This window comes from Lynx canadensis, chromosome B4 (assembly GCF_007474595.2).
Source record: "Lynx canadensis isolate LIC74 chromosome B4, mLynCan4.pri.v2, whole genome shotgun sequence".
Lineage (NCBI taxonomy): Eukaryota > Metazoa > Chordata > Mammalia > Carnivora > Felidae > Lynx > Lynx canadensis.
The window spans coordinates 136,701,498-136,725,981 of record NC_044309.1 but is presented as its reverse complement, the minus strand read 5'-3'; the positions used below and the strand labels follow the sequence as shown (position 1 = coordinate 136,725,981).

General features: G+C 59.5%; 2 protein-coding genes across 3 annotated transcripts in view; one reads left to right on the top strand and one right to left on the bottom strand.

Moving 5' to 3' along the window:
* Window positions 1-11,085, top strand: part of PHF21B (PHD finger protein 21B) — a 92,193-nt gene extending 81,108 nt beyond the window's left edge. The window contains exons 6-13 of the mRNA XM_030320900.1: window positions 1,583-1,634; window positions 2,205-2,281; window positions 3,202-3,256; window positions 4,032-4,054; window positions 5,947-6,105; window positions 7,567-7,642; window positions 7,966-8,069; window positions 9,045-11,085. Of these exons, the coding sequence (XP_030176760.1) occupies window positions 1,583-1,634; window positions 2,205-2,281; window positions 3,202-3,256; window positions 4,032-4,054; window positions 5,947-6,105; window positions 7,567-7,642; window positions 7,966-8,069; window positions 9,045-9,263 (765 nt within the window). The 3' untranslated portion in view covers window positions 9,264-11,085. The remainder of the gene's footprint in view (window positions 1-1,582; window positions 1,635-2,204; window positions 2,282-3,201; window positions 3,257-4,031; window positions 4,055-5,946; window positions 6,106-7,566; window positions 7,643-7,965; window positions 8,070-9,044) is intronic.
* An 11,005-nt stretch (window positions 11,086-22,090) lies between these two features.
* The window catches only part of LOC115517851 (rho GTPase-activating protein 8-like), an 87,068-nt gene continuing 84,674 nt past the window's right edge, over window positions 22,091-24,484 (bottom strand). For both annotated transcript variants that reach the window (XM_030320898.1, XM_030320896.1), the window contains 2 exons: window positions 24,256-24,359; window positions 22,091-22,486 (listed from right to left, as the gene is read on the bottom strand). In XM_030320898.1, the coding sequence (XP_030176758.1) occupies window positions 22,154-22,486; window positions 24,256-24,359 (437 nt within the window). In that variant the 3' untranslated portion in view covers window positions 22,091-22,153. The remainder of the gene's footprint in view (window positions 22,487-24,255; window positions 24,360-24,484) is intronic.

Sequence of the window (24,484 nt, the reverse complement as noted above, 5' to 3'; positions counted from 1 at the left end):
CCTGCAAAAGACAAGCAGGAAGGACCGGAACAGGAAGAACACAGAGAAAGGGATCCTAATCCCGCCAGAGTTCTGTAAAGCCAAGGTAGGGACACGGTGCCACGGGAGCTCACGAACAGGTAGGAACAGAACAGGGGGCCCAGAAAGAGACCACGGATACGCGTGATCATTTAGCGTACGATTCAAGCGGCTCCTCAAACCAGTGAAAAGTGGAAAGACGGAAGTTTCAATAAATGGTATTGGAACAAGTGAGTAGTAAGTAGCCATGTGGACTGAAAGGAATCCGCATTTCACGCCGGGATACGTTCCCAACGGCTCATAAACCTGCATGTAAACAGTGAGGGGGGCCTGGCTGCCTCCGTCGGTAGAGCGTGTGACTCTTGATCTCGGGGTTGTGAGTTCAAGCCCCACGTTGGGTGGGGAGCCTCCTTTTAAAAAGTCATAGGGGCGCCTGGGTGGCTCAGTCGGTTAAGCGTCCGTCTTCGGCTCAGGTCATGACCTCACGGTTCGTGGGTTCAGGCCCCGCGTCGGGCTCTGTGCCGACAGCTCGGAGCCCGGAGCCCGCTTCGGATTCTGTGTCCCCCTCTCTCTCTGTCCCTCCCCCGCTCGCACTCTGTCTCTCTCTCTCAAAAATAAATGAAGATTAAAAAAAATGAAAAAAGCATAGGGGCATCTGGGTGGCTCAGTCGGTTAAGCGTCTGACTCTTAATCTCGGTTCAAGTCATGATCTCAGCGTTCGTGAGTTCAAGCCCCGTGTTGGGCTGGCTCTCCACTGACAGGTGGAGCCTGCTTGGGAGTCTCTCTCCCCACCCCCTGCTCCTCCCCTGCTCTCTCTCTCTCTCAAAATAAATAAACTTAAAAAATCGTAATAAAATAAAGTAACCAGTGAAATTACAAATACTGAAATAAAACATAAGCAACTTGGTTTACAACCTCAGAGTCTGTGGCTAAGATTCAAAAACCGAAACACTGAAAAAGTACAAATTTTTTTTAGTCTACGTGGCCAAAAAAGGCCACCGGGGAGCACAATTCCCTGCTTCTTAAGTGTGAGTGGTGACCAGCCACTTCCTGCCAATGAGGACAGTGTGGACGGGGAAAGAGGGATTTTCAGTGGAGAAGGCCGACCGATGCCTCAGCCGGGTGGTCAAGGGCAACGTCACGGTGCTGAGTCACGTTGATAACACGTGCCCTGGATATGATGGGTTGGCGGGACACTTCCCCTCTGTGGTCCTCCTCCCCCAGGCCCATAGCCCAGTCTAACCATGAGAAAACCATCAGGCGAATCCTAACTGAGGGGCCTCCTTTGAAACACCTGACCAGCCCAAGCTCAGAACTGTCGCCATCAGAAACAAAGAAAACCAGAGAAATCCGGCCCAGCCCAGAGGAGCTAAGGAGGCACGGCAACTGAGTGCGACGGGAGATCCTGGATGGGGTCCTGGGACAGAGAGGGGACCGTAGGTAGCAACGAAGGAGACCCGAGACAGATCAGCCAGCCCCATGAGTAGGTGCTCCTGTCGAATTTGTCGAATGACTGGACAGACGTGGAAGGTGGTGGTAACGCCTCTCCGTTTCCCTCTCTTAGAAAATCGCCTTCATGGTAGCTCTTGGCCTGGTCACAACGGAGCACTTGGAAGGTAAGGACCCCGCACGGCGGCAGGCTGGGCTGGGACCGGCCCGCGCCGTGGGGTGACAGCCGGCGGGGGGGCGGCTGTCCCTTCTGGGACGTGTGTCCCAAGTGCCGGAGGTTGTGAGCACAGAGAGAGGGAGAGCCTCCCAGCTCCCCCTGCCTCGGTGGCTCCCCGCACAACTTGGCAGAACGGGTGTGAGGGCTGCGTTAACGGTGCTTTGCTGATAGACTCGTGACTGTTACTACGGTTTTTGTAAGTAGCCCTCCTGGGGGCGCCTGGAGGGGCTCGGTCGGTTCAGCGTCCGACCTCGGCCCGGGTTGTGGTCTCAGGGTTCGTGAGAGAGGCGGCCCCAGGCTGGGGGATGGCACACGGGGGACCGGCACTGTCGGTGGGTACCTTTCACCCTCCAGCCGGAAGCCGGCACCTCTGTCCGCCCCAGAGGGAGCCGTGCCGGGGCCACTCTGGGGCGCGGATGCGGGGCAGGAGGGGACGGGGCCGCCCAGGGCCTGCAGCGGAAGCGTTCAGGGTTCCCGGGACGGGAAGGATCCAGTAACTTCTGTGTCTGTGTCTTTCCAGAAATCCAGAGCAAGCGCCAAGAGCGGAAGAGAAGAAGCACAGCCAATCCCGCCTACAGCGGCCTCCTGGAGACCGAGGTGAGGGACCCGCCCTCTGCACCTGCGGAGGGCACCCCCCCCCCGCCCCGCCCACGATGTCCCGAGCAGGCCCGTGGTGTCCCGAGCACTGCGCCCTTTTGGAAGGATGTCACCGAGCTGTTCCTTGACCTCCACGCAAGGAGGTGCTGACCGCTGTCTGGACCAAAGGGCCCCGTTCCCTTTGCCGTGCTCACTGATGAAACCGTCCCCCGCTCTGTGCGCGAAGCCACACCCCAGTGTCCCCAGTCTGTGGCCAGGGCCAGAGATGACCTGATTAAGGAATCAGGAGCCGCCCCCCAGCCGTGACCCTCGAGCCCTGGACACATCTGTGGCTCCACGAGCGGCCCTGCCACGGGGGCCTCGCCCTTGGCTCTGAGCACAGCCCCACCACGATGGGGGAGGCGGGTGCAAAGCCGGTCGTGTGTTCTCGGCCTGTGGCTGAAGCCACCGTTCAGAACGTACCGGAAGCCTCCGCGTCTCCACGATGTGGGTGCCGGGGACGACCCTGTCCCGAGGGTTCCTGGGCCCCGTGCCAAGAAGGGAGGTTTGGGGAGCGAGTCCCTCACACCCTCGTCTCCCCACCTGACCCCAGAGCCAGCTGACAAGGTGCAGAGGCAGACGGACGGGGAACCTGGTGGCTGCTTGTTACTGGTTGGCCCCGATTCGGGGTCCCCCACTCGTCCCTCCCGAGTGAGGCGGACTTATCGGCGGGGAGCGGGCATGGGTTCCACGCCTGCCGCAGGGCAGAGCCCTTGCTGACGCCAGCCCGCCCCTCCCCCGCCCTGCAGCCCCGGTGTCCATCCCTGTTTCTGCCTCTGGAGCCCTGGGTGGGGAGTCTGTCCCGGGTACGCCCTGGGCAGGGGCAGGGTCACTGAGGAGGGCTCCCCGCGAGACGGTTTTTCGTTTTGTGTCCCCTGCAGAGGAAACGGCTGGCATCCAACTATCTCAACAGTCCCCTGTTCCTCACAGCAAGAGGTAAGTGCCTGCGGGGCGTGGCTTCTCCTGCCGCGGCCGCTGTGGGGCCGGGGGCCAGGTCGGCTTTGGTGGCTCTGGTGGCTTGGTGGCCCTCCGCTCCTGGCCTCTGTGGGGCTGGGCTGCCCATCCGCAGCCGGGACGGTTGTTTCCGACGGATGGTGCATTCCAGCGCCACGCCCCGGCCCCCTTCACCCTGTCGTCGTCTGTAGGGAGGAGGAGGGCGGGTGGCAGTGCCGGGACTCCGAGCTGGGTGACGACGTAAGGGCTGGATGTGACCGCGGTTTGTAAACTGTCCCGTACACACCGAAGCTGAGCTTCCCCCTGGACAGCGTTATGTGCGGACAGCCCTGACCCGGAAACTAAGAGGAAAACCACTTTTTGTGATCATTAAATGAGTGGTTTGGCATCGCTTACTGGAAGGAGGGTGGGTGGTTATGGGGGGAAAAAAACAGTCGAAAATAAATCACCTTGAGAGGTTCCCAGAATGATGGGTCCCTCCCCTGGGCAGCTCCCTGCCTGTCCCACGGTGGGTCCTGGCCATGACCGGGGCAGAGACCCTTATTCCTGTCACCCCCTGGGTGAGACCCAGGTGTCCCGGGTCCAGTGGTGCTCCCGTCATGCCCCGGGTGAGACCCGGGTGTCCCGGGTCCAGTGGTGCTCCCGTCATGCCCCGGGTGAGAACCCCCCGCCCATACTGGGCCTCGTGGCCTCCAGTCCTGATCGGCGCTCCTCCAATGCCCACTAACATGTTCTCCGCCCTTCTTCCCTGTGCCAGCCAATGAGGACCCCTGCTGGAAGGTACGTGTCCCCTCGCTGTCACGCCTGGGCGGGGTGGGGCATGTTTCCACGGTCCAGGTGTGGGTGCTCCTGGCAGGCGGGAGCCGAGTTAGAGGGGCTGCAGGCTCTGTCCTCAGCGCCGAGAGCTTTGCGACAACACGTCGGCCGTCGTCCAGCCCGCATGGTGCATTAGGCGTCACCCCAGGGCCAGCCCACAGGGTTCAAGCACGAGCTGAGGACGCAGGGACCCCGGGAGCCAAGGAGGCCCAGGTGGAGGCAGCTGATCCTGGGGCTGCCAGCCGGGCCCTACCTGGCTCTTCTCGGCCCCAGTGTGACGCTAGGTGCAGTGGGTCCCCTCCGTTTCTCACTGTCCACCTCACGAGGGTCTAGACTTAGTAACCCCCAGGGTCTCAGCCCTCACGGCTCCGTTTCTGTGATCCTGTGAGACCCCAATCCCCCCGTGCACAGACCACGTCCCTGCTTCCCAGGACACAGGCTGGCCGTGACCTCATGTGCAGGCATGGCCTCAGAATTTATTTAGTGGCTTTTTTTTTTTTTTTTAAGTAAGTTTTGGATCTCATCCTAAAAGAATTTTCTAGTCCCTACATGCCTAGAACGGCCAAGCCACTAAGCAGCAGCAGGTGACGGGTATAAACTCCGATTATTCCGGGCTTTTTGCCACCAGAACCCTGTAGCGTCACGGATCAGGGCTGGTGGCCTGCCGTGCCCGTCCACAGCCACCTGTGCCCGACCAGCGTGGGCACAGGAGACGCCTGGAGCCTGAGCCTCGCTTCTGCAGACCCCAGAGTCCCGCAGGGGCCTTGGCCTCGAGGCGGGAGACCCCGATGCTGGCCCTGCTTCTGTCTCCAGCTCCCTGAGTGGTCTCGGGCGAGTGGCTCACCTTCCCTGGGCCCTTGGTCTGCTACCCCCTCCCTCGTGGACGGCCTGGGCTCCAGGGTCCTCGTGGCCTGGGTCGTTCCCGATGGGAGCCCTCTGGTCCCTTGCAGCTCTGAAGTCGGAAGCTGCCGCTGACACACAGGTAGAGAAGCGACGTCGCCGGCACGGAGAAGGGTTTCTAGCGGGTGGTGGAAAACCGTTCAGACTTTGCAGGTCACGGGAAGCAGGGCGTTAGGAAAAGCTCCTCTCTCGGTCAGGGCCGGGCACCGGGCAGCGGGCCGGCTGGAAAGGCAGCGAGCCCCCTGTCCCTGCAGGTGTGTAAGTGGAGGCTGAGTGACCAAATGGCGACGACTCCACGAGGGACATTTGAAGTTCCTTTGTCCCAAGGAAAGAGGGAGCTGCCCTTTCCCAGGCTCCTTCTGGACTGCGCTTGGGGTGCCCTCTCCTCTCGAGTCTTCCCGGTGGCCCGGGGGGCGGGTGTCGCTAGCCCACGTTACAGAGGCGGAAACAGGGGCGCGGTAACCCACACGGGAGGCCGGAGGTGCCAGGTCGGGCTGCGGCTCCCTCAAGGGGCCTGGAGAGCGCCGTGAACCCGGGCCTCCCGTGGCAGCGCGTGCAGGAAAACCGTGTGGGAGGGACGCGTGGCGAGCGCTGGCTGCCCTCCCCCCCCCCCCCGCCGACGTGGGGTGCGGTGTGGAGCCCAAGGGGGACCGTTTCCTAAGCCATGGCAGGACTGCCTGCCCCACCACCTGCACCTGGGGACCAGGTCTCATGCGGGGGCCACACCCACCTGACCCTCACCCCTAGTAAACGTGGCCTGGGGGATGCCCTAGAGTCCCGCGTCTGGCCGCCGCCTCCTCCTCCTGGCTTCCGGGCTTATCCCTCTCTCTCCCAGAGCTGCTGAGAAACGCTGGCGGAAGCTGGGTCCGGCTCCCTCCCAGCCCAGCTGACCTGGACCCCCTAACTCCCACCCCTCACCCCCCACTGACCCGCCTCCCGCCCCCCTTCTCTTTCAGAATGAGATCACCCACGATGAGCACTGTGCTGCCTGCAAGCGAGGGGCCAATCTGCAGCCCTGCGGCACCTGCCCGGGGGCCTACCACCTCAGCTGCCTGGACCCGCCGCTCAAGACCGCCCCCAAGGGCGTGTGGGTGTGTCCCAAGTGCCAGCAGAAGGTAAGGAGGCTGCGCTGCGGGGCGGCCGGCCCTCCCACCCCCACCCTGCCTCTCTCCCCGTACCCGGGGACCCTCCGCACAACATCTGCAGCTGCTCACACTGTGTTTTGGGGTCGGGTCGAGTCGGGCCACGGAGGGGTGACCAGAGGGGCCGGCGTGGGAGAGGCTTTCTCCGCCTCGGCACGACCCAGTGACTCCAGCTCTGGCCTCAAAACTCCTTCCCGGGTGGAGCTGGACCGATAACACAGACCACAACGATAGCACTACTTAGCAGGTCCCATCTCCCTGCTGACACACGAATGAAAACCAATCAGGTTCAAAAAAACAGTAACACTCCCTTCCGGTGGCGATGTGGTGAGGCAGGCACTCTTAGACGGTGCAGAATTTTATCCGAGCCTCAAAAGCGCGTGTATCTTTTAAACCCAGAATCTAGCTTTGGGGAACGCAGTCTAAAGAAATGATCCAAGTACAGATAGGATTCTGGGCACAAAGAAGCCCCTCGCCCCTTACTTACAAAGGAAAGACACAGCCTACTTCAAAGCAGCAGGAGATAGTGGAATTAATCCCAGCGGGTGCACTCAGTGAGATGTTGTGTGGTCACTGAAAATGATCTTTGCAAAGGTTTTGTGATTCTTTGGACTTGTTCACCGTATGGAATTAAGTTTAAAATTTTTTTTTTTTTTCAACGTTTATTTATTTTTGGGACAGAGAGACACAACATGAACGGGGGAGGGGCAGAGAGAGAGGGAGACACAGAATCGGAAACAGGCTCCGGGCTCTGAGCCATCAGCCCAGAGCCTGACGCGGGGCTCGAACTCACGGACCGCGAGATCGTGACCTGGCTGAAGTTGGACGCTTAACCAACTGCGCCACCCAGGCGCCCCTGGAATTAAGTTTAAAAAGAAAAAGAGAGAGAACTCTAGGCTTCATAGCAGCTGTACAGTTGAATCATCAGCTCCCTGAGAAAAACTGTAGGCAGAATAACCCAGGGAGAGGGTGGGTACAGTGGGCCCTATGTCACTGTGCCACCAGCCCCTGCACTGTGACTGCCCGGGGTCGCAGCTCTTTGCAGGAAGACAGGGGGAACAGGATTCTGTTCCCCGCTTCGGCATGATGGTGGGGCCTCACCGGGCACTCAATTTGCCCCCCGGCTGGCCTGGGGCTGCCCGGCACAAGGGAAGAACACCCCAGTGGTCATTGACGTATTCATTCATTCAGGAAAAATCAGAACCTCCTCCCCGCCGGCACGGTCTGGGGCCCTGGCGATACGCAGGCTCCTGTCCTCGGGGAGCTCTGGGAGCCAGACCGTGAGGCAGGAGGGACGGGCTCCCTCCCGTCCCAGCTGAGGAACCTGCAGCTCAGGAAGCCTTGCTCCCCCCACTCCCGCCCCCCAGCGCTGCGCGGCCAGACCGAGGCAGGCTCTGGCCCGTCTGCTTGTTCATTTCCCCATCTGCCCTCCAGGCCTTAAAGAAAGACGGTGGCGTGCCCTGGTCCGGGATGCTGGCCATTGTGCACTCCTACGTCACCCACAAGACAGGTAAGACAGTCTTGCTCCCTTCCCTCCCACCCCACCCAGTCCCCTGGGCTCGCCTTGGGCCCATCCACAGCCATTCCTAGCCAGGGCTCTGCGCGGAGGGACCCTGGGAGCGGTGCGGCGTGCAGGGCCATCACTGTGGGGGGAGCGGGGGGGGGGGGGCTCATCTCCAGTCCCTGTGTCCTCAGCCACGGCCACTGGCTTCTGCGGGAGGATGTGGCCAGAATGGCCCGTAGGCTCGGGTTCTCCGTGCTTCTCCTGCTCGCCCACGGCCCGGCCTTTTTGCTCACCTAGTTTGCTGGCTCACCTGGCCTTCTCTTTCCTAGTCAAGGTAGAGGAGAAGCAGAAGCTGCTACAGAGAGGCAGCGAGCTGCAGAGCGAGCTCCGGCAGCTGGAGGAGTGTGACCGGCGCCTGGCCTCGGCGGTGAAGGTGCGCTGCAGGGGGGCTGGGGCAGGGGGCTGGGGGACCTTACGGCCGCAAGATACAAGGCCAGGGTTTCGCTGTCCCGTCCCTGAGGCCCCAGGAGAAGACGGACTCACGGACGTCGCTCCGCGAGGCAGAGTGCGGCTCTGATCCGCTCGACGTTCAGGCCTTGAGCGGTTGGGCTTGGGGCTCCTTCCTGGCTCTTTGACTTTGGCAAAGCTCTCGGAGCCTCAGGCGCTTCGTGCGTGATGTGAACGCGATGATTTCTCTCCTGTAGTGTGGTGGTCATGATAATGTGATGGTCACGATGGTGGCGGTGGTGGTGACGACGGTGATGGTGGCGGTGGTGGTGGTGATGGCTGAGGTCGTGGAGGGGATAACGGTGGTGAGGGCGGTGCCAGGCCCTAGTGAAACTCTTTAAAGGCGGTATCTCATTTAATCTCTCAAGAGCCCCGGGCAGAGGCTCTGATCATTCCTATCTGGGAGTCGGGACACAGTTTCAGGGGGTAGGAGCGGTTTCCCCGAGCAGCAGATGGCTGATGCTGTGGCCTGCGCGCCCGTCCTGGCTGCCTGACGCACGTGACACGTAGAGAGCCCACGAAGAGGCAAGAGCACGGCAGGCGGGAGCAGAGCAGAGAGCGGGCTGGCAATCCGCAGGTCTCCTGCAGGTGCTGTCGTTGAGGCTGAACCGGCCCCAGCTTCCTCCAGGAGGAGGAGGGGTAGACGTGGTCAGCAAGGCAGCACCACAGCCACGAGGGAGAACGTTCCACGCTCTGGCACAGGCACGCCGTTTCTAGCCCTGAACTCTAAAACGGATTTATTTCTCCTGCGCTGCCGGAGGCCCTTGGCCGGCGTCCTTCGGGCCCCCGCAGTGGAGGGGAGGAGCTGTAGGGGGAGAGGGGCCGAGAGGGCGGCGGCCCCCGGGACGCCTGCACGGTTGAATTCTGAGAGCCTCCCCCTGCCCCTCTCTCCCCCTGACAGAAATGCCTAGAGCTTAAGACGAGCCTGCTGGCCCGGCAGAGGGGCACCCAGACATCCCTGGACCGCCTGCGGGCCCTCCTGAGACTGATACAGGGCGAGCAGGTGCTGCAAGTTGCCATGACGACCACCGGCCCCGCCCCGCTGCTGGCCGGGCCCTGGACCAAGCCCTCGGCAGCAGCCATGCACCCCGCCCTCCAGCAGCCCCAGGGGCACAACTGACCCCGAGGGACCGGCTTCACACCCACGGAAGGTTCCTGGGACCCCGCTCACCAGACCTGAGGGTTCTGTCCGCCTTAATTCATAAACACTATGAATTTCAGACGAAACTAAAACCAGACCGAGAGAGAGAGAGACGGAGGAAAGAAGGGGAGAAGGAACCGGGACGGGTTGGGATGCAGTCCTACCCTCCACGTGCGGACGGGACCCCAGGAGGCCAGGTGGGCGCGAGACGGCCGGGCGCACAGTCAGTCCCCCGGCCGTTGGGGGGCTGGCCCGGGCCCCTGGCTTCCAGGCACAGCTGTCTCCCCGGCCTCGTGCTGCCCCCGGGGGAGAGAAGGGCAGAGAGAGGTTGGGAGGGGAGCCGGGGACCTAGCTGAGTAGTAGGGGTAGTTGGGACGAGCAGTGGGTAGCGAATCTAGGTAGGGGCCCGGGGCTCGGGGCTCGAGGCTCGAGGCCGCAGGGCTCCAGCACCTTCTGGATCGCGGGCCCTTGTCAGTCAGTATTATTAGCGTTAAGAGTCACAGCTGTTGAACTTGAAAGAAACTACACTGTGGGTCCCTCCAGGGACGCTGCGGTACCCACCTGCCAGGGTCCCCGCGTGCCCCCGAGGCTCCTTCCCTGAGCTGATCGTTTGGACTCCTTTTGCCACCGACGTATTTTTCTCATGGAGTTTTTTGGGCAAGATGGGGCTGCAGGCACGCAGGGGAGGCACGTGGCAGGTTTTCTACTTGGGGTTGAATCCTTCAACTTAACGACCGAAGCCTTTTCCTTTCTCCCCTCGAAGAGCCGATAAAGTGTTCCACTCCTCTTTTCTTGCCAGTACAGACACTATGCCAAAAAATAACTTTACATTTTTGTATGGCGTTTTTATTGTAAGCTATTTAATGTGAAGGGGGGATGCTTGCGGACTTCTTTTCCCGCTTACGGTAGTCTCAGCTGCAAGGTACGAATGCAAAAGCCCTTCCTGGGGGACTCCCAACCTGGAGAGATCCAGAGGGTTCTTTCAGAAGGAGGCTGGGGGGCGGGGAGAGAGGGTGGGGAGGGAGAGGGGGCCGTGGCCTCTGGAGGGTTTGGCCTTTGGAGACTCGAGAGTCCCTTTTCTTGCTGCCTCCTTGAGTTAGTGAGAGCGGAGGGCGCCGTCCTAAAAGGGCTCCCGCGTCTTGGGCTGGGTCGTCACACCCCGCCTCCGGCTTCTCCGGTCCCGAGGGGCCTAGCACAACGGGATAGGCGTCGGGGAAGCCACAGGGCTCCCACCCCAGCATATCACACGGTGCCGCGCTGCATCGGACACACGTGCGTGCGTGCACACGCGGCCCTAGACACACACGCACACGCGCACGCCGACAAGTGCAGAGCAGGGAGGCTGGCCAGAATCCCACGGGCTGCCGTGGTCCCTCCTGTCGTTTTCTCGACTCCGGGAGAAACTGTGCTGTACGATACAGATCTATTTTAATACACTCAACACTGGGTTGAACAAGATTTTTATATTCTTTTATTGATGAACAAAGTGAGCTGTGAGACACACGTCTTCTATATTGGTTACTCTAGATGCCAATTGTGTGTCACCGCGTGGCTTGCGATGTAAATGTCTTCAGGTTCCTTTCTGTTGGTTCGTTTTTCTTCTTGGATGGATCGGATTCAATTTTTTTTTTAAAAAACGTTAATGGGAGGATGTGAGAGGTTGGACCCGGGAGGGGTGGCTGCCGACGTGTCTCGAGGCGTAGCGTTTTGGACCAAGGAGGACCGTCCAGTGGATAGTGAGGATAGAGAAAAGTGTTTGTCTTAAATATGCCCATGTAGTTTTCCTTCTGTACGATGCATTAAACGCAACTGATGATTTCAGAGCCGTGTGCTTCTCGTTACCGTGCCGTCAGCAGAGAGGCCTCCGGGGGCACACGGGGCGGGGAGACTCGCGGAGGTGGAACGGCGGGGTCCTGCCGCGGGCCCACCCCCAGGGAGGGGGGCAGCAGAGAGCTCGTGGGCACCCCCCCGAGGTGGCAGGTGCACCTGCTGGGACCAGGCGGAGGCTGTCCAGCGGCAGAAACCCTCCAGGCCAGGCGCTGTGCGGTGTGGACCCCGCTCCCTCACTCGTTCCTGCTTCTCTCCGCCCATCGACAGCACCTGCCTTTTCTGTTTCACACGAGGTCCCTCAGCCACCCTGGGGCTTAGTCCTTGGCCTTTCAGGAGGGTGGCCAAACTGGGGAGCCAGACACCCCCCTACCACGTCCTAGCTCCAGGGGCCTCCGGGAGGCTTAGGTGAGGAGGAACCCAGCTCTGGACAACCAGATGTGGCCGAGGGTGGGATCGGATACGAAGTGACGGCCGACTGGAGCCCCAGGACTGAGCGATGTGCCCAGAGACAGGGGAGGGCTGGGCCACCTGGCCGGGGTCCCCGACAGTCCTGTCCGGTTTCCAGGCTGGCCCAGAATCACATGGTTCGGGCGGGGCCTAGAACTCAAGGCCGCTCTGCCCGACCCCCAGCCACAAGATCCCTCACCACCCCCTACACACCCCTCCCCCTCCCCCCGAAAGCCGGCCAGTCTCAGCCCCGGGGCCCCCGGGGAGCCCCTCGCCCTCCTGGCTGGGGGACTCAGAGCCCCCTCGTTCTGGGTTCCTTATGTTCCTCCCACCTTTTGGGGTCCTTTCCAGTCAGGCCGCCTCTGCTCCCCTGGAGCTGCCCAGTTCAGGGTCAGGAGTGACCTTCCTGTGGCCAGACCTAGCGGGTGACACATTGGCCCTCCTGCTGGAGGAGACTCCGGGACCCCCCCCACCCCCCACGCCCCTCCCCCGCTCGCCTGTTTTTTCCAGTTTCTCTCTTCCGCCTAATCGCTGAATGCCCGAGAGCCCCGGTCTCCCGGTCTGTGCTCTGACCTCTCTGCTCCCGAATTCCTTGGCTGACCTCGTCCCGCCTCCTGGTTTTCCGTGTCTATGCTGGCCGCTCCCAACTCTTACCTGCGGACTGGGCCTCTGCCACGCACCCCAGCGCACTGGGCACCGGCAAGCGTCTGTCCCCGCCAGGCCAGCTCCCCTGCTCGTGTCCTGTGTCCGGGAGATGCCACCTTCCTGATAACACGGGCTAGCGCCCCAGCGGCCTCACCCTCCGCCCCTGGTCGTCGGCAGTGCCCTCGGAATACACGCGGGAGGTGGCCGTGTGCCCCACCCACGCCAGCGTCACCTGGGTGGGTCTCAGCCCGCCGCCTCACCGGGATTACCCCAGCCACGTGCTCCTCCCCCGTCTCGCTGCCGTCGGTTCTCGAGCCAGCAGCTAGCAGGACGAGGCCTCTGCCGAAACCCCGCTTCACGGCCCACCTTGCCCAGCAGCAGCTCAAGCCCTACAAGGGCCACGCTTACCGCATTCCTGCCTCTCTCCAGTTTCCTCGCCGTGTTCCAGCCACGCGGCCTCCCTGCTCTACCTGGAACCCACGCGGCATGCTCCTGCCACAGGGCCTTTGCACAGGCCGCACGTGGCCTTGCCCGGCATGCCCAGCTGTCTCTTCGATTGGCTCCCCCACTTGCACTCGCTTAGGGAGTAGACCACCGTCCCCCCTCCGTGCAGCTGCGCCCGGTCACCCAAAGGCTTGGCATTTCCTCTCCTTCCCTGTTGATTCCTTGGACTTTAACAACTTTCTGTGATTCACCTTTTTGACTTTGCTTCACAAAGGCAAGGAACTTGGTCGCTTTTACTCACCAATTCCCGGCATCTAAAACATTGCCTGACACACAGTAAGCGGGAGCTCGGTAAATACTCGCGGACTAAATGAAGGAGCCTTTCGAGAAGCAGCTGCCAGGCCGCGGGCTGCCTCCGTCCTGGTTCAGGACCTGGTCCCTGCAGGCTCCCAGCTCCCAGTCCAGCTGCCAGGCCCATTCGGCCCCTGAGGGTGGAGGGTGGAGGGTGGGGGCAGGAAGCTGGAGAGACGGGGGCTGCCCGAGCCCCTGCAGCTGCAGAGGGGGGTGGGTCCACGCTCCGCCTGGTCCCTGTCCTCCAATCCCACGGGGGGTTCCAGGGAGCCCTTGCTGCCACCACGAAAGGCAGGGGCTTAGGCACGGGTGGCGGGGCAGTGGGGGGGCGGGGGGGTTGTCCAGGACCTTCAGAGCAGGACAGGAATTCCCTCCAAATTTGGATGAACCCCCCCCACCGGCCCTGCTCCCAAGACCACACAGTTTAAACAACAGAAATGAATTCTCTGCCAGTTGGGCTGGCTCCCCCTGGGACTGGGGGACAGAAGCTGTCGCAGGCTCCCAGCTCCTGGGTGGCCGTCTCCCCCTGTGTCCTTTTTTCTGTCTAACTTGCTGGCGAGCCGTGGCGTTCCCTGGCCCGTAGACCCATCACCCCGATCTCTGCCCCCCGTTCCCGTGCTTTGTCCCGTGTGCGGGTCTCTGGCAGAGCGGCTCTTCTGCGAGGGCAAGGTCACACCGGACCAGGGCCCACCCTCATGATTTCACACAAACGTAGCCATCCCGTTTCCAAATAAGGTCACAGTCGCTCGTCCTGGGGGTTGGGACTCCAACCTCTTTTTGGAGAACAGACACCCTTCCTGGGTTGTCTGAGATCTGCTTCCCGTGGCTTCTGCCCCCCGGCCCCCGGGCCCCTCGGCACTCTCCCCTTTGCCTCATCTGCCCCCACGCAGCTCACGGGTGGAGACACCGTGGTGCCATCCTGCCCGACGACCCGCTCTCTGCCCGCCCCGTCCCGCCCGGCTCCTTCCTCGGACCCACCCAGGCACGTGACGGCCCCTCAGAGGGGACCAAAGCGCAGGGACCTGAGTGGCACTCCGAGGTCACACAGCCAGCCGGTGGCTTCAGCCTGGGCTGTGGCTCCACACCGCTGCTCCAGGCACCTTTGCTACCCTGCCCGCTGGACCCTGGTCACCTCTTGGGACACAGGGGGTCAGCCGGAGGCCGCCCTGCCAAGCTGCAGGCACCCACGCTCCTGACCCAGCCACCTCGCCTGTTGGGAGCTGCCGACGGCACCCCAGGCTGCAGGTGACCACGCACAGGTGCAAGGGACAGACAAAGGAGCACAAGCCAACTAAGTACTGACCCCGCAGGTTGGGCAGGGAGCCCAGTCCCACCCCCTGCCCTGTGTGGCCCCCCAGCGGGGGAAGGGAGCTTCCGAAGCTAAGCTCTGCTTTGCCCCCAACCCCATCTTTCAGGCTCCCCAAACAACACCTGCCGTTTCTGGGTGATGTTCCTGGGTGGGTTCCGGTGACGGCATTTCTGCGCGTGGAGGCCTGGGCCCATCCCGGGGAGAAGTCTGCGACCAGAGCGCGTGACCCCACCCACAGAGCCAAACCCCACTTAGGCACCTGCCGCTCACCCTGCCCCCGCTGACGGGGCGGGAAGGGGTCTCTCCCCCCACAGGACCCCCGCGAGGATCCCGCACTGGGCACAGAGGGCCGGGCGCTGGCTGCGGCTGCCAGTTCCACCGGCCAGCCTCCGTGTGGCGAGGCCCCGTCACCCACCCCCAAGGATCCCTGGTTTCCAAACAGAACGGAGGGATCCCACCCACCTGCGGGACAGTGCAGCTCCGAACCGGCCCGTCTTGGAGGGGAGGCCCGGCCGGGAAAGGGTCGTCGCTGGACGCGCGGCGATGTTTCGGCCAAGTCCCTGTGTGCCTCTCCGACCAGATCCGTGTTTGGGGACTTCGTGTTGGTAGTTTGCAATTAGCCGTGGTGGGCGTATTTACAGCAGGGAAATGGGCGAAGGCTACACATCAGGCCCTTGTGTCCCTAGAGAGCCAGTGGCCAAACGCCCACCGACCCGCACACACCCAGACACCCGTGCGCGTGCGTGCAAATGACAGAGACGTGGAGGGCTGTGGTTCCAAAGCCAGCTTGTGTCCAGATCGGCCCCAGGTGCTGTGTTTGAAAATGCAACCCCAGATTCCTCACAAAATTTCCAGACACAAGCTAATTCTCGGAATTTAGCAGTTGGCCAAAAGCGGACGGATCGAGATTGCAACGGCTTATACGTTGGTAACGTAGACACCCTCGATTCTCGTTGACCAACGTATCCAGGTATATGTCTTTGCTTCTGTTTACCTCCAACCTATCTAGATACTTAAAGTGCACACAGTCGGGGAGCCCGGACGGCTCCGTCGGTTCAGTATCTGACTCTTGGTTTTGGCTCAGGTCGTGATCCCAGGGTCACGGGATCGAGCCCCGTATCGGGCTCTGCACTGAGCACGAAGCCTGCTTAGGATTCTCTCTCTCCCTCTGCCCCTCCCCTACTCGTGCTCCCTAAATAAAGTGCATATAGTCACGTCTTGCTTTTATGTCCATTTTGACAATATCTGCCCTGATCTTCATTGTAGAATTTAGTATGTTAACATTAGAAAATAACTATTGAGGGGCGCCCGGGTGGCTCAGTCGGTTGAACGTCCGACTTCGGCTCAGGTCACGATCTCGCGGTTCGTGAGTATGAGCCCTGCGTCGGGCTCTGTGCGGACAGCTTCCGGAGGCTCCGCGATCTTCATTAATTCCAACATATCCAGGTTTCAATCTGTTCTCATTTCCCATCACCTTGAAGAACTTCCTTTGGCATTTTTTGTTGTTGTTCAGGTCTGCTGATGAAAAAAATTCCTTAGTTTTTTTGTTTTGTTTTGTTTTTCACCTAAAAAAAGTTTTGATTCAACCTTTTATCTTAAAATATTTTGGACTGACCGAGAATTGTGGTTTGCGCACTGTCCCCCTCCTTTGGGCAATTTATGATCGTTCCTTTACTGTGTTGGAACAAGACCTTATTCCACTGTCTTCTGGCCTAAATAGTTTCAGCTCGTAGGTCCACTGCACCCAGCGGCTGGTCTGCTGTATCATTTTTTTCTGGAAGCTTTCAAGATTTCCTCTTTATCTTTGGTTTCCAGAAGTTTCACTATAGGGTGCCTCTGTGTCGTTTTCTTTGTATTTTATCCAGTTTGGGGGTTCATGGAGATGACTGAATGTGAAAACGTATGTCTTTGACCAAATTGGAAATACTTTTAGCCATTAATTTTCAAATACTTTTTGTGCCTTATTCTCTCCTGCCTCCAGAACTCCAGTTACATGTTTGTGAGATTTTCTGATATTGTCCCGCAGGTCTCTCAATCTCAGTTCACATTTTCCAATCCTTTTACTCTATTTTTTTTTTTAAAGTAATCCTTAGGCCCAACGTGGGGCTCAAACTCACAACCCCGAGATTACGAGTTGCATGCTCTACAGATCGATCCATCCAGGCACCCCCATTTGACTCTTTATACTTTAGATTGCATAATTTCTATTAGGCTACCTTCAAGGTCACTGACTTTCTTTTGTCATCTCTACTCTCCTAGTAAACAGAACCAGTGTTTCTATCTTGCTTTTTAGTTTTTTTCCCCCCCTTGTACTGTCAGGTATTGTATTTGGTTTTCTAGAATCCCCCTTTGTTTCCTAGGATTTCTATGTTTTTTGCTGAGACTTCTAATCTTTGCATTTCTTTTTTAATTAATAATTAATTAATTGCATGCAAATGAGAGCGTGAATGGAGGAGGGGCAGAGAGAGGAAGAGAGAGAATCCCACGCAGACTCCACACCTTTCGCGCAGAGCCCGACGCAGGGCTCGATCCCACAAACCATGAGATCATGTTGAGCTGAAATCCAGAGTTGGAGCCTGCTTCGGATTCAGTGTCTCCCTCCCTGTCTGCCCCTCCCCTGCGTGTACTCTGTCTCTCTGTCTCTGTCTCTGTCTCTCTAAGATAAACATTAAAAAAAAAATGTAGGGGCGCCTGGGTGGCACAGTCGGTTGAGCGTCCGACTTCAGCTCAGGTCACGATCTCACGGTCCGTGAGTTCGAGCCCCGCGTCCGGCTCTGGGCTGATGGCTCAGAGCCTGGAGCCTGTTTCCGATTCTGTGTCTCCCTCTCTCTCTGCCCCTCCCCCGTTCATGCTCTGTCTCTCTCTGTCTCAAAAATAAATAAACGTTGAAAAAAAATTAAAAAAAAAATGTAAAGAAAATAGTTATGGACATGGTTGGATTGAAGCCTACCATTCTGACTGAGCCACCCGGTCGCCCTATTTTTGCATTTATCGTAAGCACGTTTGCCCTTATGTGCTTGAGAAGGTGTTTAATCGCTGTTTTCACATCCCTGGTCGTTATTGCTAACACCTTGGTCTCTGTCGATTGTCTTAGAGTAGGCTGCATTTTCCTGGTCGTTCACATAACGATTTCTCGTTGTATGCTAGACGTTGTTATTATGTTGTAGAGGCTTTGGCTTCCGTTGGGAGTCAGGCCGCAAACTCTACTGGAGGCATAAACCTCAGGCTGGGTCTTTTGGCCACGGCTGGCATCTGTCCTGCACAGGAGTGGCTCAGGGATCAAGCAGAACTTTGGGCGGAGCTGATGCACGCGATTTAGCCTCTCCCGAGCTGTTTCTCTCCTGGGTGGAACCCCCTCCCCGCTTCCTGGTGACTGTCGTCCCAAACTCTGTCCTGTTCTCCCAGCCAAAAAGGCCAGATTTCTACCGGAGATACAGCCACTCGAACACAAGTGCCGGCTTCAGCCTGGCTCGGTTGTTAAAAGCCACGTAACGGAAGCTCACCCTGTGCCATTCGCTTTTCCAAGTGTGGCCTCCCCTCCAGACTCTGCCCTTGTTCACTCTCCAGTGCCTTCAAGTCATTGCTTTTTGTTTATTTTTGTTCTTTTGTATTTCGTCGAGTCCATAGATGTCGTCTGTGGAAAGGCCAAGTCTTGTAGGAGCTATAAAGCCCCTTGGCTTCTCTCCTGAGGAACTTGGCACGTCTCCACCTGTTCACTTTTTAAGAATCCGTCTTCTACGTATATTGTTCAGAAAAGCCTAATACCGGAGCGCCCGGCTGGCTCAGTCCCTAGATAGCGTGCGCCTCTTGATCTTGGGGTTGTGAGTTCAGCTCCCACGGTGGGTGTAGAGATTACTTACAAGTGGGCTCTTTTTTAAACAGTGCAATACTGTACAATTCATGAACAGAAATAGGGTCGGGGATGCTTAGAACTTCACACAAGTGATAACACACTGTGTTTATCATGCTCCGACGTTTTCCCCTCCCGATGTACTATTTGGAGATCTACCCGTGTCGAGCCATACAGACCCAATTCGTTCATTTTTACCCTTCAGCCCCATGGACGTAACTCCTTTATCTGCCTTCTCTTCTACCGACGGACACTCAGGCCGCAGCTGGCCACTCGCAGGGACAAGAACACTGCCGTAACACTCTTCGATTCTCCACCCAGACGCGTGATTGCTGGGCCAGCTTTCGCCTCACCATCTGGCGAAGTTGCCCTCCAAAGTGTGCCGATTTACAGCTCTCCCAGCAGCACATAAAAGCCCGCGCCTCAAAATATTAACAGTGGTTATGTGCGAGCGGTACAGTTCCGAGCGATTTCACCTTCTCGTTCCATACTTTCTGTCATTCAGTTCTCTCCCCGCTCTGAGCAGCTGTTCTTACAACAGCGGGGTTGTCTGTTCGCAAACCAGCAGAACTTGTCCTTCCTCTCCCACCCTCTCCACGTCAGGGCAGATCCCCACCCTCGGCTGCCCGCAGGTCAGGTGAGAGGGCCGGCAGGTGCCCGCGACACGCTCCTCTGTCCCTTACCCGCCCTCCACACTTGCCCGTGTCCCGTGCACACCGCATTGGCTTGAAACACGCTGATTTGTGCGTTTCGTCGCTTATTTACTCGCCGACTGGTCCGTCAGCCCCGGGAAGGCAGGAAGCGCATCCTACCCGTCTCTGTTACTGACAGACTGGCACTCCCTGGCTCGAAGCAGGTGCTCAGAAGCACACGGGATGGACGGCAGAGGGGACAGCGCCTCCTGCACCCCGCTCGCACCCCTACAGCGGGGGACAGAAAGAAACCCAAGCTGAACCTTCTGACTGGGCAAAATGACTGGCCCGGGGCCACGCAGCTGTGGATCCGAGCTGGTGACAGAAGCGAGGTGCCCCGTCCTTGCTCCCCCAGTGACGGCGGCGTGGCTCTCCTCGGGGCAGACTGACCGACCGCGTGCATTCTGCCGACTTTTATGTTCTGGATGGCATTCGATAATTCATCGTGGGTATCAGCGACGAGATCTGGGCAGGCTGCCTAATCTCCCGGGTCACTTAAAAACCTCTGCCGTTTCTGCAAAAGTGAATGTTTGAACGATGTATTCCCCACGTCCTGTCAACAGAGACACCCTGGAGTCCCCGGGTCCGCGTCACAACTCACTGTTTTACGATGAAATGCACCACACGTGTCTCCAGCACATGACCACCGTGATCGCTTTCTTCTGCCGCGGAAATGACGGGGGAAATCGTGCTTTGATACAAGGAAGGGTGACAAGGCCACGCCGTGCCGAAGCCGAGATTCCGCAATTATCGTTTGTGAAAGGGAGACTGTTATCAAGGCAGCCACAGGGACACGTCTCGGGGCCGCCTCTCGGAGTCAGGAAATTTGAGACATATATTTCACAGACGCGCGTCACCCTGTAAACCCTTCTGCATAATGCACGAGATTTGATTTAATGTCGTTGTTAATTCTGCTGTTCACAGCGGTGTGCTCTTAAGGGAGCCATCATTTTTATTTCAGGGTGGTTTTTTTGTTTTTGTTTTTTTTTTTTCCCTGGCAACAGAACCCGGAGGCTTTTCTGGGGTTGTGCTGGAGTGCGTGAGCACAAGACCCCTTCCCAGGCGCAGGGGGGCAGAGGCCAGGCAGCCTCCCTGGAGGCCACGGAGGTCTCTTGGGTCCGCTCTGGGCTCTCTGCACCTGGCTGTGGTCGGTCAGGGCTCGGAGGGTCGAACTTGAAAAAGAAGAAGAAGGAAAAGGGAAAAGGCTCTGTGGCAGAACAGAAAGTGAAGCCAGGGTCACCTTCCAAGCTGTGTGATGGGGTCGCTTTGGCCGGGGTCAGCCAAAGGCGTGAGAAGAACGGGATGGACCGAGCTCGGTGAAGGGTGAGAGCAGACAAGAACCAGCCCCTATGGAGCAGGGACCCAGCAGAACGCGGCTGCCTGTCCCCGGTCTGTGGCCCCGCATTGCCGTGTCTGTCCCCTCACCTCTGACCACGTTCGACCTGAGGCCACAGAGCCCTCCTCTCCCAGGGAAGGCGTTCAGGGAACAGCAGGGACCCCCTCGCAGCATCCGGGGATCCCCACCCCCTCTGCTCCAGAGGCTTTAATGGGATCAACATCCCTGCGAACCGGATGGACGGCCAGGGCCCAGGGACGCTGGGCTACAGCCCTGACAAGGGCTGGAATCCATGTCAGAGGAATGGCTCCGTTTCTCTGTGGGTCCCTGTGTCTCCGTGGACTCTGTGGGTCCAAACAGTCCTCAGTGGGAGGGGTCAGCTGTCCACTGGCAGATGCTGGGAGGTACTGGCCGAGCTCACACGGCCCCTTCTTTAAAGACAGCAAAGCCAAGCACATCAGCTCAGGGAGGGGGATTAACCCCGTGGAAGTGAGAAGAGAGAGGGAGAGGTGAGGGAGGCACCCACTCTTTCCTGGGAGACCCCAGGACCCACACGGGCACCTGGGGGCATCGCTCAGTCGGGGGTCAGCACCCCATCCCAGGCCTGGACAGCCTGGGGGGATGTGCAACGGACATTTATCCTTTGCTCCCTGACAGCCCCCCCCCCCCCCGCCATGCAGCAAGAGCTTGGGGCCCCTGACGCAGTCCTGACACGGCTTACGCTCGGTGGAGGGTGGCAGGCGACCTGTCACCATCCCCTCTGGTGCTACGGACGCACTGTTTGTGCCCCCTCACCCCCAAACCCGTACGTTGAAGCCCCGAACCCCAGGGCGGCTGTAACCGGGGACGGGGCCCTTACGGAAGTAATTCAGGTTGGATGAGGTCATGAGGGTGGGCCTTGAGCCACCAGGATTAGTGTCCTTCTGCGAAGAGACTCCAAAGGGCTCTGTCTCCCTCTCTCCCCATCCTGCCGGGCGGGGACACTGCGAGAAGGTGGCCGTGCGAGAGCCAGCCAGAGGGCGCTCAGCAGAACCCGGCCGCGTGGGCCTGCAGAGCTCGAGCTTCTGGACTCCAGCCTGTAAGAAATAAACGTCTGTCGCGTAAGCCCCCAGCCTGTGGTGTTTGTGACGGAAGCCGGGCTTGACGCATCTGGGGCGCCACCCGTCCTTAACCCCAGCCCGGGGTGGGGTGCACGACTCAGGCCCAGGGCAATCGGCACAGACCCGACCACGGTGAGGGTCAAGGTGGGCACGTGGCCCAAGCCTGTCCAATCGGGGTGAATCTGGGGGGCTCTGCGCTGGGAATGCGGAACCACCTTTCTCTGCCGTATCTAAGCGGGCGTCTCCCAACGCAGAGGCGGAACACGACCAGGAGCCCCCGGCAGGCCCCAATCCCCCAGCCTCCCCATGGCCGCCCTTTGCTAAACAGCGTCCCAGAGCCCTCCCACTGTGACTCCGGCCTTGGACATGACATTTGCCCTGGCCGACGGGTGTGAGTATCCACACCACCAGCCAAAGCTTGAAAACCACCTGCACCCGTGTCGGCCCCCTGCCCGCACACGAGCGACCCCGGCCCCTGCCCCGCCTGCCAAAGGCATGCGACACCCTCGAGGGAGAGCTGCGTCCCTCCAGGTGACCTCTGGCCAGCCCGACAGGAGCAGAAGAACCGCTCAGCTACCTGCTCACCCGCGGACAATAACGAACGGCTGTGACCCGAAGTTACAGTTTGCCACCCGGCATGACAGCAACAGTCGAGGCCGGACGGGAGGCCCTCACCGATAAATTCCCATTTCCGCTGAGGCCGTGGTTACGAACCTGGTAGGTCCGTCATCTTGTCCCAGCCCGCAGCCCAGGGACCACACACAAGGGCCAAAGCGCAGAACCCCGGACGTTCACTAGAAGGTTCACGAGAAGTTTGTTTAATGGCAAGTTTACAAAACACGACGACAGCACGCACAGACGGGCCTCAGCGTGACGCTTCCAGCACCAGAGGAGTCTCCCGGGCACCGTCAGGGGCCGCGGAGGCGCGGGGCGCGAGGCCAGGCCGTCGGGGTGTCCGGCCTCTAGAGACGGGGCCACTCCGCTCCCCTGCCTCAACAGCACCGGCACCGAGCCCCCCGCGAGCCTCCTGGGTGCTGAAGACCATCTCGTAGTACTCGATCAGCAGCTCGGTGAACAGGTTCATGGGCACGAGGGCACTCAGGGAGGACGCCCCCTGGGACGGCCAGATTAAATTCAGCCCAAAGACACACGCCAGGTTGGAGCTGTTCATCTTGTTAAAAATGCTCTCCCGGGACACCTGGAGGACACACATGAGACAAGGGACGTGACTGTGGGTTCAGTGCAACGGCCTTGCACGGCCACCTCCCGGCTCTGGGCCTCGGTGTCGCCACCTGTAAAAGGAAGCAGTCTTTTTTTTTTTTAACTTTTTAATTTTTTTAACTATATTTATTTGAGAGAGAGTGAGCGAGCAGGGGAGGGGCAGAGAGAGAGAGAGAGAGAGAGAGAGAGGGAGAATCCCAAGCAGGTTCCACACCGTCAGCACAGAGCCCGACACGGGGCCCAAACGCACAAACCGTGAGATCACGCCCTGAGCCAAAACCAAGAGTCGGCCGCTCAACCCACTGAGTCCCCCGGGCGCCCCGAAAGCAGTCAGTCTTGATGCTCTGAGAGACCTCGGGCTCTGACCGTCTCTGAGCTCCTCCTGGATCTCCTCAGCACCCCCAGCCTTCTCTCCCACTCCAGAGGACTCGGGAGGCCCCCTCGGGGACAGGGGTCTCTAGCACAATGGGTACAAGCTTGGCCTTTGGTGTCACCCAGCCAGACCACCTCTCTGATAGCCACACTCTGGCCAGCGAGTTGGACACAGTCAAGGCCAAAGAGCAGGCAGGGGTCATCGGAGGATCGGGGGCAGCAGGGGAGGGGGTGAACCTGCCTTACAGCACTTACAACCCCATGAAGTTAGGATGCATCACCCATTTTACAGATGAAGAAACTGGAGGCCCAGAAGGTGCAGGGGACTTTCCTGAAGTCACGTGGCCAGTCGGGGGCAGGGGGGCCACTTGGGCCCATCTGAAGGCCTGATCTCCCCCTCGCCTCCAGGGTCCTGGGGACCTCCGACAATCGGAAGCAGAGACAATGGCAGAACCTCAGGGGTCATGGGAGAGCAGAGAACGGGGGATGGGGCATGACCCGGTGAACCCCCCCCCCCACTTGGATCTGGTGAGGACAGCGGCCCCCAAGCCCCTGCAGGAGCCCACCGGGGCCAATGCTACACAGCACCCAGCCCCATGGGAAGTTTCAACGTCAGTGCCGTGGAGGACGGGGAAATCAATCCACCTCCAGCAGATGAAAAACAAGTAGAAAGAAAATTAGGGCAATAACTTAGTTTTTGGCCTCTGAGAAATAGTTTATTATTTTTTAAAAGCAATCCTGGGCGCCTGGGTGGCTCAGTCGGTTGAGTGTCTGACTTCGGCTCAGGTCATGATCTCACGGTCTGTGGGTTCGAGCCCCGCGTCGGGCTCTGTGCTGACAGCTCGGAGCCTGGAGCCTGCTTCGGATTCTGTGTCTCCCTCTCTCTCTGCCCCTCCCCTGCTCATGTTCTGCTCTCAAAAATACATAAACATTAAAAAAAATTTTTTTAAAGCAATCTCTACACCCAACGTGGGGCACCTGGGTGGCTCAGTCGGTTGAGCCTCTGACTCTTGACTGCGGCTGCCCCGCGTCGGGACGGCGTGGAGTCTGCTTGGGATTCTCTCTCCTTCTCTCTGCCCCTCCCCGCCTATGCTCTCTGTCAAAATAAGCAGACGTTAAAGAATAGAAATAAAAAGAAGGTCCCATCTGTAACCGAGGGCGGCCAGGCGTGTGACCGGTCAGCAGGGGCAGGTGCAGAAATGGAGCTGCTCCCCGGTCAGGCCTTGAAGTCTTCTGGGCCAGGGAGCGGCGTTCCAAGGCTGGGGGAGACCCCAGACCCCGGGCTGTGTGGGCACCAGGTGCAGGAAGGGCCGCCGCCTGGGCCAGGCACGGAATTGGGGCCTCCCCGCCCCGGGCCCTGCTTAGCCCCCTCACCTCATGCAGGAAGCCCATGAGGTAGCTGAGGACCGCGTAGTTGTGTTCTGGAAGGCTCTGCAGGATCTGGTGGCAGCGGGTCACCCGCAGGCTGCTCTCCACACCTGCAGGGGCACAGGGGTCCCTCCTGAGTCAGTCCTGCCCAAGGGGCCGGCATGGGCCTAGGGAGGAGGTCAGCTCTGAGGATGCACTGTCCCGAGGTCGGGCCTGGAGCCCTCACTTACTCCCA